This window comes from Scardinius erythrophthalmus (assembly GCF_964197995.2).
Source record: "Scardinius erythrophthalmus genome assembly, chromosome: 18".
Lineage (NCBI taxonomy): Eukaryota > Metazoa > Chordata > Actinopteri > Cypriniformes > Leuciscidae > Scardinius > Scardinius erythrophthalmus.
Genome location: NC_138238.1, coordinates 37,398,549 through 37,414,918, shown reverse-complemented (window position 1 = coordinate 37,414,918; position 16,370 = coordinate 37,398,549). Strand labels below are relative to the sequence as shown.

The 16,370-nt window shown below is 37.7% G+C and overlaps 1 protein-coding gene across 5 annotated transcripts in view; it reads left to right on the top strand.

The window, feature by feature from the left end:
* Positions 1-16,370, top strand: part of arhgap22b (Rho GTPase activating protein 22b) — a 60,248-nt gene that overhangs the window by 20,184 nt on the left and 23,694 nt on the right. The window contains exons 1-7 of one of the 5 annotated variants that reach the window (XM_081393459.1): positions 820-1,015; positions 3,626-3,748; positions 5,487-5,694; positions 5,780-5,912; positions 13,065-13,138; positions 13,223-13,344; positions 15,122-15,995. In XM_081393459.1, coding sequence (XP_081249585.1) covers positions 964-1,015; positions 3,626-3,748; positions 5,487-5,694; positions 5,780-5,912; positions 13,065-13,138; positions 13,223-13,344; positions 15,122-15,995 — 1,586 coding nt within the window. In that variant the 5' untranslated portion in view covers positions 820-963. Of the gene's footprint in view, positions 1-819; positions 1,016-2,162; positions 2,283-3,625; positions 3,749-3,998; positions 4,617-5,486; positions 5,695-5,779; positions 5,913-13,064; positions 13,139-13,222; positions 13,345-15,121; positions 15,996-16,370 lie in introns of those variants that run through there. The other 4 variants (XM_081393460.1, XM_081393457.1, XM_081393458.1 and 1 more) reach the window with 4 other exon arrangements.

Here is a 16,370-nt window from a genome sequence, read left to right as displayed (position 1 = left end):
TCAGTCAACACACCATCTCCTCCCGAGAGAAGAGCTCTTGACCACATGACCAGCATGCTTCATTCAGATCTTTTGAGTCAAACAAACTTATTGACAAAGTCCCTTTTCCATGCAAAATGAACAATATCGTGACAAATAGAAATGATTGTGTTGTGACTGAAGATCCGAAAACAATGTAGAAATGGAAAGACGTGATTTACAGCTAAAAAAACTAAGATTTGGAAACATCTTTATCATACTGCGCTGAAATACTGAAGCAATCTCATGTTTTGGGTTTTTTAAACATCCAACAAACATCCAACAATTGCACCATTCATTGCAGGGAGATAAATGACAAGTGCTACAAAAAATGGGATCTAAACCAATGGGAAAAGCCTGGAATTATTTTGCATGCTTCTGTGTTTGCGTGGCATTCAGAATGCAAAAGCATAGTCTGGTCTTCTAACCCATGCTTGCTTCCTCTTGCCTCAACAAAGTTTTGATATTTAGTTAGTTATCTGCTCGTGAGGATTTCCCCAAGTATCAGGTCCTCTGAGACTGATGCATCTGGTGTGCTGTGTGTTTGCGTAAGTGCAGTGAGGTGTTTAGAAAGGACTAACAGAGCAGGCCGTCTCCTTCTGTCAGTCTACCGTGAGAAGTCAGTGGGAATGAGAGAAACAGAAGTGAAGTGCTGCTGCTTGAGCTGAACTGAGACGACGAAAGTACTTTCTACTCACTGGCTGTTGTGTTTTAAGGGCGTACTGTATGGACTAGCGTGTTCCAGTTTTTTTATATCAACTCTGGGACATGTTTGAGATGTGTTTTATTGAAGATTTGATGGTTTGAAGCAAACACTTCTTCAGCATGAATTCAGTGTGGTGTGAGAACTGCATGTGCCGTGTTGGGGCTCAATGCCAGTCTGTTGGAGTAAGAGACATGGCACAACATTAGTCTTCTATACAAGCTCAATCCCTCAAGTGCATCATGGGACAGGGCTGCTGTAAGCCACGGAGGCTCAAACCACCACTACCCCAAGGTAATGCATTTATTCGTGCACTTAGAGATCGAAGTGACGACGATTTTCTACCATTTTCTTTATAATACTGTTATAGCATTGTTAGAGTATGGGTCAATACAAACATATACAAAGAGCTAGACATGCTGGCTCTGATTATGTGTTATTTTCTTACTGAACAGTTGCAGTAGGGATGCCATAATATACATACATACATACATACATACATATATATATATATATATATATATATATATATAAAAATTTGGGGGTATTTTTAATATGGCCGATAATAAAAATGCTGTCCGAAATTGTAAATCTAAACCCCTTGTGAATTCCATTTTCAAGTGTTTACGATACATAAAAAAATACTGAAATAAAATCAGTCATCGGAACCGTTTTACATGATTAGAAGATAAATAGGCCTACCTTTTTAGTCCATTTTGTATCTAAATATTCACATAACTGCAACTCCAGACAGCAAAAAAGGTGACAAGTTTCTTCTAATCAGCAGTTATAATAAGAAAATTCTGATATTATAACTGAACTACATGTTCTTTAGGTTGCAATGAACATTTAAACCAACACCAATGTATATGGTAACATCCTAAACTGTAAAAACTGACTGTAAAAAATATGATTTAAACAACTTTGTAGTTCAAATAAGAGAAGTTTTGAGAAAAACAAAAAGTTTTGTAAAATGATAAACCTCACATTTTCAATCTAATAAATGATTATGTACAATACATAAATGGTCTGAACAAAATTGGCAGACAGGCTGAATGAAAATGCACATTCACTCTGACAATAGGTGGTGCTTATGGAAAAAAAAATACAGTGGTTACCCCTGTACACAAAGAAGAGCAGCGCTTATAAACACTGTTATTAGGCATCATACGAGGTAAGATGAAAAGAAGATAGTAAGTTCTCTTCAGATCATATAGCCTAACCACCCCAAACAAAACACGTATTTTAATGAATCACGTGAATAGCCTATATCAGTATGACAAGTGTGTATAGAAAATGTTTACTGTTTGAATTAGGAAAAATAAACCCTTCCATTATCAATCAGATACCAATAATAAAAATAATAAAAAATGGTGATAGTCACCAAAGTGCAATGGTTGAGGATGGACCCAACTTAAATAAATTCCCCAGGATTCACTTAATCAGATACCTGTTGCATACTTTCGCCACAAGCCTGTTTTTCTTTTCCCTCCCAGAATATCAGCAGTCATTCTGACACTTCCTAAAGAGACATGAATGCGAAACAAAATGCCACACCATGGTGAGAAATGAGGGCTTCTCATTATTCCTTCCACTCTGTGTGAGAGCGTTAGCCTCAGAGGTCTCGCTGGGTCTGATTGTCTTATTTATCTTAATTGCATCAGTACTTTGTTTAGCAGTTCAGTCGAGTCTGCTGTGAACACTTATCGTCTCTTGAGTTATTACTTCAGTCGTTTTGTCTGGCTGAACAGAAAAATAATTTTAGCTTTATCATTGTTAAGCTATAAACTGATGTCATTATGGAGGTTGTTCTACTTTTTATCCTTTACTGTTGCAAAGCATCTGTATTGCTTTGGCTCTTTCTTTCTAGGTCTGCTTTAAGTTATTATGATTTATGAAGTGTTCAACTGCTCATGCCAATGATGGCCAGATGGATTGAACCACAGTTTGATGCTAAAGCCTTAAAAGTTTTACTGAAATATATATTATTGCTACATTACATTTACTAATTAGAGATACATAAAATGTATTACCCTATAAAAATAAAAAAAAAAACTTGCAAAAAAGTGACTGAAAATGGAGAAAATAAAATCATAACCACTTACAGCGCCTAAAACACTTCCATAATTTCAGCACTATCTAATGAATGTTGCTCATAGAAATTCACATTTCTATTTTTTCTTGGGCAAATAATCTTGGTTGCAAGCTATAACAGCCATGTTAAAGACTATTTAGTTTTGCAGTAAATAAAAATGTCTTATGCTGAATTTATTTTACATGAACACTAATTAATAAATTTGCTAGAATCTACTCAAGCAAGACATATGTAGGGAGATATGAATCTTTGAGTAATAAACAGTGATGTAGAGGTGAAAAACAAGGTAAGGCAAGTTTATTTATATAGCACATTTCATACACTATGGCAATTCAAAGTGCTTTTAGAAAGGAATAAAAATAATCACAAAATAAAAGCAAGGACAATTAAAAGTTATTCAAAATGCTTTACATAGAAAGCAATTAAAATATCACACTATGGCAATTCAAAGTGCTTTGCATAGAAAATAAGCAAAAAATAAAAGCAAGGGGAATTAAAACAGTTATAAAAGGAATTAAAAGAGATAAATGATAGTTATAAAATTAATTAGAGTAGTAAAAAGATGATACATAGAATAAACTTCTACACTGGCAAAACACTGGTGTATCTTATTTTGCATATAGTTTTACTCTTACACTGTGTCTGTGGTGTTTATTCTGCGTGCCTATAAGAATTCCATTGGATGTCTCCAATGGACTCGATTTTGGATGTTTGGATGTTTCAAATGGACCCTAAAATTTTACCTGTAAAGGAGGTAAAACAGGTAATCCCATCATCTCACAGATTGCCTCTCTTGATTTCTGTCTCAGCTGGTGAGAAAGACAAGGCTGCGATGAGCCATGAGTCTTTTCTGCTCATGGCCAACTCCCAGAGTGACATGGACGACTGGGTGAAGGCCATCAGACGGGTCATATGGGCTCCATTTGGAGGAGGTAAATACCAGGTGGACCACAACCACAGCTACCAATATAAGCCACACACTAAATAACATATAACGTTACTTTATAGCTAGTTGGAAAACAAGTGAATACATATCTATGCCATTGGATATTTCTTGTATGTTCACATGATAGGCTATGACCAGGACATGCTCACAAAAATATCCCTGAGCAGAGTAGGATCCCTCACTATCCAGAGATTCAATTACAAAGGCCCTGCTATTAATAGAAAGTTCAAAGTAACCTAATGTAAGCAAGTCCAAGATATCTGCTCTCAGTTAGAGACAATGTGGCAACGTGTCTCCAGCAACTTGAACAGAAAAAGCTTGTACAATATGTTGATGTTATCTTTTGACATACAATAACACGAAAGAGTAATTTTCTTACCGTGGTCTCGAAACAGGCGGGAACGTTTCTAAGTGTCTCGCGTCAACCAAACTGACGCCAAGATTAACTGACTTTTTAAAGACCGTGATTTTTTATTTAGCTTGGATTTAAGACAAATTTAAGAACTATAGCCTATCCACATCAAAACATTCTTTCTGTGTGGTCTTCTTGTCGTTGGTGCGGTTGAAACGCATCAATAGTTCGCGCATCTTTCTGGTTCAAACAAGACAAGAGGATTAACGGTCCCTCAGAGAACCCGGATGCACAGGATGCGCTGACAGGACATCGATGGAAAGAGAATATATAACGTTACCTGAAAAACGAGTGTTTCTTTGTACTTCGCGTTCTTCGAAATACTTCGATGGCCACTGTAATTGCGAATCTTCTCGCTGCTGTCCTGTCGTTTGGAGTAAAGCTGTCAGTCAAAAAACTGCAGGTGTAAGAGTGAAACGGCACGAACAAAGTCACGTGATCAGTAAGTTAACCACAGACTGATTTTTACTACCTGTCTGACTGCATGTACAAGTACTGTAATGTTTTGGTACTATAATTAAATATATAATAAAATATATAATACATATTTGTAGTGGATTTCAAGCAAATATTTTGTGAAAATATGGTTGCATTTAGCTTGCCTATTATGCTACACTAACATATAGTGTAGCCTATGTCAATTAGCTCTTTAGTTGTCAATATCGGAGTCTGCTATTGAAAAATCCATCCTGGCCAATAGGTAAATGTTTTTTTCTGATATGTACAATTATGATTACCTTACATTACATGCTTAAAAATAAAGTTTTCTAAAGGTTTTGTGCAGTGATACCATAGAATAGGCTAGTTATGTTGGGTTCCCCAAAGTACGGACATGGTGATTGGTGAAAAAGAAAATATATAAGATGGGAGGAAAAATTATTTGGCAATGTTTTTGCGTTCTCTCGTTCCCCCCAGAAAACTTTGCTTTTACTCAAAAGTTTTGCGAGCGAACACAAAGTTTTTTTGGGGAACGCAAAAGCATTGCCAAATAATTTTTCCTCCCATTTTATACATTTTTTCTTTACCATGTCCCTTTAGGAGCTCCGTACCAAAGAACCTTTCAGTGAAAACAGTAGTATATACAAATAAAAATAAAAACTTTTTCCAAAACTTTTGTGCAATGGAAAAGGATTGTGCATTGAAGAAACATTTGTTTCTCCAAAGAACCTTTCAGTGAACCGTTCTTACATTTTTTTTTTTAGTGTGAAGAACATTTTACTAATCTAAAGAACCTAGAGTAGAGTAAATGCCATGGTCTGTATTGACTGCTCATGTACAGTATAAGAATCTGTCGTTTGATTCATCTCTACAGGCATATTTGGGCAGCGTTTGGAGGACACCGTACAGTATGAAAGGAAGTTTGGCCCTCGTCTCGCCCCTCTCTTGGTTGAGCAGTGTGTGGATTTCATTAGGGAACAGGGGCTTGATGAAGAAGGACTGTTCCGGATGCCAGGACAAGCCAACCTCGTCAAGGACCTTCAGGAGGCCTTTGACTGTGGAGATAAACCTCAGTTTGACAGGTACCACCAGCTACACCAAGCAAAGACATGGAACCACTTAACCCTCTCCAACTGTCGGTACTAACCCTATAATTGTCCTCTATAGTAACACTGATGTCCACACTGTGGCTTCCCTGCTGAAGCTGTATCTCAGGGAGCTGCCCGAGCCAGTCGTTCCCTTCTGCAAGTATGAGGATTTCCTCACTTGTGCTCAGCTCCTGGCCAAAGATGAGGAAGAGGTTAGTGAATGAACAATATGTATGAAATGTAGAGAAGTAAACTTAAAGGAACAACATTTAGATGTATTTGAAAACACCTACATGATCCAAGTGTGCCTTTAAAAGCCCTATTCGGACGGGATTAACTTTACAAGGGTAGATGGAGTAATGTAATTTTACCACAGGATGTCTGTAATATTAATGGCCAATTTGCACGGGATAAGATATCTCAGTAAACTAGCAGAAGTGAGAGGGGTAACGTTAAGTCGATTTGCGCATCGCTGTCACTCTCCTGTCGTCATGTGTGCATTACGTTGCATCCTGATATCACGTGCACAATATATTTATATATATATATAAAACAGTTATGTCCGGTCGAACGATGTATTAATTAACTTCAGATTGGATTGTGTTGGTAATAGGCACTTACCTAACGCTAAAAGATGTTTCGTGCCTCTAACAAGTGCTGTCGATCTTCTTTCTGATCTGAATGGTGTTTGTAAAACACTTGAGTTTTGCCACAGACTCGTCCCAGCGTCTAGAACGCAACTGATGCTTTTTCAAGCATCTCCATACTTGAAAAACTGCGGAAAACTACTTTTAAACACGAAATGACAAAATATTTACGTACATATTTACAGCGGGTCTATTCGCACAGGATTAGTATTACCTGAGGCCATTTTTCCAGACCTTTTTCCAGAAGGTAAAAGTCGCCGTAATCTTTACTGACATTGTTCGTAATGATCACTGAGATGCACATTCGGACGGGACTAAAATCACAGAGAAGCTCTGGTAATTATTACTTTACCCCACCTCTCCATGTTAAACTAATCCAGTCCAAATAGGGCTTTTAACTAGAGTACATTTTCCACAAATTGTTAGTGGAAAGAAGTGTTTAGTTTAAACACAGTTGTTTTTGTGATTGTTGCTGATGGAGAATTTTATTTTTATTTTTATAAAATATTGTTAAGGGTTGCAAACTTTGTCAAACTAACCCCTTGAACCAAATATATAATATTAAGAAAATGTTAACAGTACCAACAAAAATTGCTATGTTGGGAACAAACTTACCATATGAATGCATAATGGCTGCTCTGACCTGTAGTTGCTTATATAATTTGTTTTGTATTGAGCTGTTTGCTGGTATTGGTGCCAATTATTTCTGCAGTTTTGTCAAAAAGTATGTTTGTGTGCTCATAAAACAGAAAGCTGTTACAGTCAGTATGCGGTTTGCTAGCCAATGTTCCTCCCACATATTTCCCAGCTGACATGATGTGATGCACAGATTCAGAAGATGCATGAAGCGGAAGTCAAAATTTAATTACATTATACATACAGTACCAGTCAAAAGTTTGGAAACATTACTATTTAATGTTTTTGAAAGAAGTCTCTTATGCTCATCAAGACTGCAGTTAAAAAACACTCTTTTTTAATATACTTTAAAATGTAATTTATTTTTGTGATGCAAAGCTGAATTTTCATCAGCAAGTACTCCAGTCTTTGGTGTCTTATGATCCTTCAGAAATCATTCTAATATGATGATTTATGATCAATGTTGGAAACAGTTGTGCTGCTTAATTAGGGCCCAAGCCCTGAAAGGGCGAAGGCCCTATTGTTTTCGGTAGGATTATTTGTTATTATTATTATTATTATTTTTTTCTACTTCTCGGGCACTTTTGAGACCCTTAACATGCTCGAAAACTCTTGAAACTTTGCACACAGGTCAGAACCCGCGGCCATCAGGGCCGGGCTGAAGCTGGTACCCGGGAGTGGCAGGGAGGCTCGACAGCGCCCCCTGGAACGGGGTCCGAAAACTTGGTCCATAAATCAAACACGCTTGCATGTAATAATATGAAACTCGGTACACATATAGATCTTATCGGGCCGAACAACTTTCGTGCTCTAAGTTTTACGTCAGCCCAACAGGAAGTCGACTATTATGGGTTGTTTGAAAAACGTATGCTCTGGAATTTGAAATACTCCTCCTAGAATATTTGTCCAATCACAACCAAACTCGGTGTGCATGAAGTCAAGACATTGAGGATGAAAAATTGCCAGGGGATTTTTGATATCTCAAACGGTTTGGCTGTGGCGAGGAAACAAATTTATGGCGAAAAAATGAAACAGGAAGTGTGTTATAACTTCTGCATACATTAACTGATCTTGATGAAACTTCAGCAGTGTGTTCGTTGTAAGAGGCCGATCACATGGATGTGACTATTGTGAGTCAAAGTTATAGCGCCACCAACAGGCAGCAGGAAGTACATCACCTTCAAAATGCTTTGAAATCACTGTCTTATTTTTACCCGATTTGCTTCAAACTTTATGTGTACAATGTAGACACACGGCAGATGTAGACCTGTGAAAGGATTATTGATATCTTAGATACTGTTGCTGTGGCAACGCATCAAACTTTAATATTCTTTTCAGATGCTTTTGAGACTCCTAACATACTTGAAATTCGATGAAATTCGACAGACACATCACATTTATTATCCAGTAGACATGTGCAAAGTTTCAGAAACGGGCGTGGTGAGGGGCTCAGTAGCGCCACCTTTAGTCAAAAATGGGGGCTTAGTTTTAAGTAGAGTCACAAAAATCGTTATGTGTATTGTTCTCATCAAGCCGGACAACTTTCTAATTTATAGTCATAAGCTGTGACCAACAGGAAGAGAGATATTTTGGTTTGAATGTGATTTTTTGGAGAATTCTCTCCCTCTCTCTCTCTGCCTCTACGTCTCTGTGTGTGTGAGGGGTGGGGGGATTTGTCTTTTGAGTGAGATTTCTTTAAAATTCCTGTTTTTCAATGTTTCAGGGGCTTTTGGGGCCTTTAACGTGCTCGAAAACTCTTGAAACTTTGCACACAGGTCAGAACCTGCGGCCATCAGGGCCGGGCTGAAGCTGGTACCCGGGCGTGGCAGGGGGGCTCAACAGCGCCCCCTGGAACGGGATCCGAACACTTGTCCATAAATCAAACACACTTGCATGTAATGATATGAAACTCGGTACACATATAGATCTCATCGGGCCGAACAACTTTCGTGCTCTAAATTTTACGCCAGCCCAACAGGAAGTCGGCAATTATGGGTTGTTTGGAGAACGCTTGCTGTGGAATTTGAAACACTTCTCCTAGAGAATTAATTAAATCGCCACCAAACTCGGTGTGCATGAAGTCAAGACATTGAGGATGCTAAATTGCAGACGGATTTTTGATATCTCAAACGGTTTGGCCGTGGCAAGGAAACGAATTTATGGCGAGAAAAGAGAAACACGAAGTGTTATAACTTCTGCACACATTAACTGATCTTGATGAAACTTCAGCAGTGTGTTCGTGGTAAGAGGCCGATCAGATGGATGTGACTATTGTGAGTCAAAGTTATAGCGCCACCAACAGGCAGCAGGAAGTACATCACTATTAAAATGCTTTGAAATCACTGTCTTATTTTTACCAGATTTGCTTCAAACTTTATGTGTACAATGTAGACACACGGCAGATGTAAACCTGTGAAAGGATTATTGATATCTTAGATACTGTTGCCGTGGCAACGCATCAAACTTTAATATTCTTTTTTTATGCTTTTGAGACTCTTAACATACTTGAAATTGCATGAAACTCGACAGACACATCACATTTATTATCCAGTAGACATGTGCAAAGTTTCAGAAACGGGCGTGGTGAGGGGCTCAGTAGCGCCACCTTTAGTCATAAGTGGGGGGGTTAGTTTTATCAACAGCAACAAAACTTGGTATGTGTATTGTTCTCATCAAGACGGACAACTTTCTAATTTACATGATCTATCTCCGACCAACAGGAAGAGAGATATTTTGGTTTGAATGTGGATTTTCTGAAGAATTTTCTCTCCCTCTCTCTGTGTCTCTGTGTGTGTGAGGGGAGGGGGGATTTGACTATTGCTTTTATATTGTTAATCAAGGTTTCAGGGGATTTTGGGGTCCTTAACATGCTCAAAAACTCTTGAAACTTTGCACACAAGTCAGAACCCCCTGCCATCAGGGACGGGCTGAAGCTGGTACCCGGGCGTGGCAGGGGGGCTCAACAGCGCCCCCTTGAAAGGGGTCCCAAAACTTGGTCCATAGATCAAACACGCTTGCATGAATTAATATGAAACTCGGTACACATATAGATCTCATCGGGCCGAACAACTTTCCCCGGTCAAGTTTTACGCCAGCCCAACAGGAAGTCGGCTATTATGGGTTGTTTGGAAAACGCTTGCTGTGGAATGCGAAGTACTCCTCCTAGAGAATTCATCCAATCCCCACCAAACTCGGTTTGCATGAAGTCAAGACATTGAGGATTCTAAATTGCGGACGGATTTTTGATATCTCGAACGGTTTGGCCGTGGCGAGGAAACGAAATTATGGCGAGAAAAGAGAAACACGAAGTGGTATAACTTCTGCATACATTAACTGATCTTCATGAAACTTCACCAGTGTGTTCGTGGTAAGAGGCCGATCAGATGGATGTAACTATTGTGAGCCAAAGTTATAGCGCCACCAACTGGCAGCAGGAAGTGTGTCACTTTCAACATGCTTTTGACAAAAGTGGGGGGGTTAGTTTTACCAACAGTTCCAAAAATCAGTATATATATTGGGCTCATCGAGTCAGACAACTTTCTAATTTACAGTTATTAGCTCAGAGCAAAAGGAAGTCAGATATTTTGGTTTGAATGTGGATTTTTTGGATATTTCAGACATTGAGTTTTTAGCTACTCTTCCTAACTGGTTTATTTTATTTACACAAAACTTTTTCAAAATGATAAAGATACATTAAAGATGCTAAATTGTGAACGGATATTAAACATCTCAAACGGTTTTGCTATAGTGAGGGACTAAAGTAAAGTAACCCTTAAAGCCTCATCTTCTAAAAATGTAATTAAACACCATTTATTTCTATATAAAAGTATAAAAATATCACAACTAAACCCATTTTATTCTTTTTTTTTTTCAAGTTTAAAAATAGTAATTGTACTATTTAGTCCCATAAAAGTCAAGTCATACATAGGGCTATACTGCCCTCTTGTGTTCAAAATCAGGAAGGCTTATTGTATCTACATAAAAATATACTAGGTATGTGACGGTGAGAATATTTTACCACCGGTTAATCGACGTGTGACACCACTGGGGGCTTTTGAATCGCCAACTTAAAAACGAAAGTAAAATATGTTCGTCCGCACTGACATTGATAGTGGTTGAGCGAGCGTTTCAAATGAATTCCTATGGAAGTAGGAATTAACTGAAAAACGTTCACTCTGTTCTGCTCGTTCCTCGCCGTGGATGCGCACCGTTATGAATGCCCGTGCAGCCATAAGCATTTTAGTTTCATTTTAAAATTAGCGCCTTTCGGGGGGTGGATTGCTTGAAATTATTTTACAAAAGCAGAATGTTGTGTTTTATTGCGACTGTACACAAATACAAGTTAACACTTTGCAGTTTGAATGTCGTCCTGTATAATGACGGAGTATGTTTTTATGTGTCCACTGTTCAATCGCACCAACGCCACACACACACACCCACCCACACACACACGGTTTACTATCTTTGTGGGGACTCTCCATAGATTTAATGATTTTTATACTGTACAAACTGTATATTTTATCTCCTTACACTAACCCTACCTCTAAACCTACCCATCACAGAAAACTTTCTGCATTTATACATTTCCAAAAAAACTCATTCTGTATGAAGCTTGTTTACCCATGGGGACCTCTATTTAGGTCCCCACTGTGACACGAGTCCCCATGAGTCTGTGTGCATTCAGGTTAAAGTCCCCACCGGGACAGAAAAACATGAACACACACACACACACACACACACACACACACACACTCCAGCATTGCAATCTTGACATTGCAGCCTGTTCATTATAGACTTAATAAAATATAATAATAAAATGGTCAACCTAACATATAAAGATTACACTGCTCTAAATAGTCAGTTGTACAATTCGTACATTCACGGTAAGCACCGCTCCACTATGAATTTTCCAAGCACATTTTTGCGCATGTGAAGAGGATGATTTTTTCCGTCGATATTGGAACACGAGTGAAGAACAAAGCCTATAATAAAGAATAGTTTAGCATCCACATACATCGCAAATGTTGAAACATTTTGATTCTAATGAGAGGGTTACGTGAGCCCAACACTGCTTTCTTTCATTTTTATTTTTACATTAAATTTAAAGGATTTGTTGTGGAATATTTTGAGTGTATCATAAAATCAGAATAAGGTAAGTCAAGCAATATTTTTGGTCTTTTATATATATATATATAAATATAGCTGCAAGCAGCAATGAAGGGCCAAAGCCGGCGGTACTGCCACCCCGGTGCCTTTAGGTAACTAAAGGCACCGGGGTTGCGGTGCCACCGGCTTGGGCCCGTAATCGCTGCTCGCAGCTATATTATTTTTTTTATAACCTGAGATACTTTTTTCAGGATTATTTGATGAATAAAAAGTTAAAAAGAGCTGTATTTATTTAGAATAGAAATCTTTTGTAACAATATACACTACCGTTCAAAAGTTTGGGAACAATAACTATTTTTTTTTAAAGAAATTAGTACTTTAATTCAACAAGGATGCGTTAAATTGATAAAAGGTGATGGTAACGATTTATATTGTTAGAAATGTTTTTATTTTGAATAAATGCTGTTTTTATGAATAAATGCTGTTAACGTTTTACTCATCAATGAATCCTGAAAAAAGTATTCCAAAAAAATATATTAAACAGCACAACTGTTTCCATCATTGATAATAACTGAGTATCAAATCATCATAGAATGATTTCTGAAGGATCATAAGACACCAAAGACTGGAGTACTTGCTGATGAAAATTCAGCTTTGCATCACAAAAATAAATTACATTTTAAAGTATGTTAAAAAAGAGAACTATTATTTTAAATTGTAATAATATTTCATAATATTACTGTTTTTTTTTTTTTTTTTTTTTTTTTGTATGTCTTGATGAGCATAAGAGACTTCTTTCAAAAACATTAAAAATAGTAATGTTTCCAAACTTTTGACTGGTACTGTATTATCAAAGTTAAAACACTTGGCATAAAAAAAGCCTAATTTTCGTGAAATGCGGAAAAACATCATATTTTCACTTGATTTCAAACCATAGAATGCTGTGGTCGCTTCAGTGATTTTATGTTTCCACAGGGAATACAAGAATTAGGGAAGCTAGTGATGACGCTTCCAGCTGCCAATTACAACCTTCTGAAATATATATGCAAGTAGGTCCAACATAATCATTTTAGACACATTCTTGTTAGTCCTTTTCATGGTTCAGTGCTCAAAGTGAACTCCATTTTTTATAGATTTCTGGATGAGGTGCAGTCTCACTCAAATGAAAACAAAATGGGTGTGCAGAACTTGGCCACCGTGTTTGGACCAAATATCCTTCGTCCTAAAATGGAGGATCCAGTAGCTATAATGGAAGGTAAGCTCTTGTCGAATTTCAAACCAATTAGTTTGTTAAACAAGACACACTTTAAAACCGGACACCTGTTGGATGGTTGCACCAGCTATGCCTAAAATGTAGCGTATATTTGTGATATAAATGCAATTATAATATGCACCACTAAATATTTGAGCATGTACCACTTATAAACATAATATATAAATATATATCCAGAAATAGCTCACACACACACACAAAAAAAATTGTATTGGTATTTATTTATTGCTCCTTTTGTTTATTTTAGATACAGTCATTAATATTATTTGCATATTTAAATATACTAATTATTTGTTTACAAATTTGGAGGCTTCTTTTTGGATTAAAAGTAGTATTTATAATAAATGTATAATAATAAATGTTGTTTATATGATTTTTCATTCATGCTCTGTTCTGAATGATTGTGATTTTAACAGTAAAGACTAAAAATGGTACAGTAAAAATCTGTTAACTGGTTAACAATAAGTTTCATTACTATCTACGGTGAAGAACTGTAATACACTGTCAAACATTAGATGATCAATAAGTTATGACAAGTTTTTCCATTGCTTTTTAGCAAAATAAAAAGTTATACAAGATTCAACAAACTTTTGTACACTAAGTGAGTTTAATGTAATTTAAGTTGAAATGACTTAAACAAGCTAATTGTACTTGTAAAATTTAAGGCAGAAACTTTTTTTTATAGTGCTAACCTTATATTTAATGTAATTTTACAGTAAAACACTGGGTAAATTTACAGTTTTGGAAGTAAAAAAGAACAAGTCATTGTATAATTTACAGTGAAAAAATGTAAATTGACATTCTCATAATTCCCTGCGTGACACTTAACATTTGATATATTTTCGTTGAAATAACTGTTTCTTCTTAGTTTTTCTTACCAGTTATGTACATTAAGGTCTAATTTTGTTAAATTAATGTTTATTGCATTACTTTAGTGTCGTGTGCGTTACCAGGATGGTGTTTAGTATTTGTGTGAATGACACTGCAGATTTTATATACTAGAGTTGACCTCAGCTTGTGGAAAAGATACTTGTGATAAGCTTTGATTCAACATGTATCTTCATCACCACCTGTTTTTGGTGGTTGTCAGTGTATTACAATGGTACAAAACAGATATTAGTACTTCAATAGGTTGGTATATTAACATTTTATAAGTTAATGAAATACTGTACATTTACTTTAAAGTCCCGACCCCCTGTAGTAATGTAATTTTGTAATTTTATCTCTTTTTAATCTGTAATTTGATCTCGTTAAAACTCATCTTTGATCACCAAAATGACACATTTAAATGTTTTTTCTTTGAAAAACAATTTCTTCATGCCTTAAAATAGCATAAATAAATGTAACTTTACACCCTTGCCTCATTAAGTATACACAGTTCTATGAATATGCAAATGAGCCCCGCCTCCACTCACTCACAGCAGCTCAGAGATCCACTCGTTGATCTGATTGGTTTCAAGGTAGTTTTTGACGTCAGAAACACCAGCGATTTAAAACTGTGTTTTGAGACTGTCTTTGGTTCACTGCAGTTTTAAACAGAAAATACTCAGCAATGCTGTCGACTTATGAATTTACACATGGTTTGTCTTAAAGCATATTAAAAACACCACATAGACATATAAACAACATTAAAACCTGGATTTTCACCACTTTAAATCTCTAACTAAAATGTACATCCCAATGTAGGAAGTACATCAAGGGTATATGACTTATACGAGGCTGATGGATACAGCATTACCTTTGCATATGTGTTTTACAGGCACCTCCCTCGTTCAGCATCTCATGACGTTACTGATTAGCAAGCATGATCGCCTGTACACTGAAACAGACTCTGAAACATCACAGAACCAGATGGAGGTGAAGGACCAAAGCCAGCAACATCAGCAGTCCAACCTGGTTGACTGGATCTCTGAGGAGGATCTCCAAACCTGCCCACCCACAGCCAAGAATGACCCGACCAGTAGCAGTGCCTCATCTGTGGATGCCGTTTGCACCTCGAAGTCTGTGCCTCAGGGAAAGGGAGAGACGGCCGTCAGCCCCAGTAAGCAGGCTAAGACTCTTCCAGGGTGGAAGTACACCTTTAAAGGCTCCTCTCCCCGGCCACAGTCCGCCAAAGTCTCTGCGGTGGACGTGACCACGGGCTCCAGCGGAAACTGGCTCATGAACGGGCTTTCCTCGCTCCGGGGACACCGACGCACCTCATCCGGAGAACGCTCCGGAGAACGCTCCCGAGATTCAGGCTCCTCTCAGAGACTGTCTACCTATGATAACGTCACATCTTCTTCAAGTCTGGGCAGCGTGTTGAGCATGGACAGCACGCCTTGGTCCAGCTCATCGTGTGAGATCTCGGTCCCGGACTCCGGAGGCGAGCCATTAGGGGCCGACGACGGGCCGAGCGCTCAGGAGGAACGAGCCGAGGAGGAAGAGAAGCCCAGCGAACACGAGGACATCGGCAGCACTGAGGAGAACCGCGCGAGCGTTGTGTTTTGCAGCGATAGTGGGAACGTGGCACCGGTCATCCGAGTTGTGGACGAAGACGCAGAAGAAACCTCCTCATCTCTGGTCAGCGTCGTGGCCGAGCTGAAAGAAGAGCTGAGGAAGCAGAAACAGACTTACGAATCTAGAATTAAAAAGTAAGGTTGCCGTTTCTTAAACGCCATGAGGATGGCTCGAATTGTTTGAAAATACACGCCCTGTTGGGATGGGACTAGATTAGGGAAAAGAGAAGGTCAGATTTGTGTTTCTCAAACATCCCTTATGGAAATGAACCGTGGTTTTACTACAAATAAAACAAAACAAAAACATGGTTATTGTAGTTAACAATAACAACAAATTAACTATGGTTTTGCTACACTAACCAGTTTAACCATGGTATTAGTATTTTCAAGAAACGGCTGAAGACGCATCTTTTTAGGCAACACTTGATCCATTAATGCTAACACTTTCTTTTCTTTTCTCTTCTACTCTATATCTATTTAAAAATAATAATAATTACATATACTGTGTTA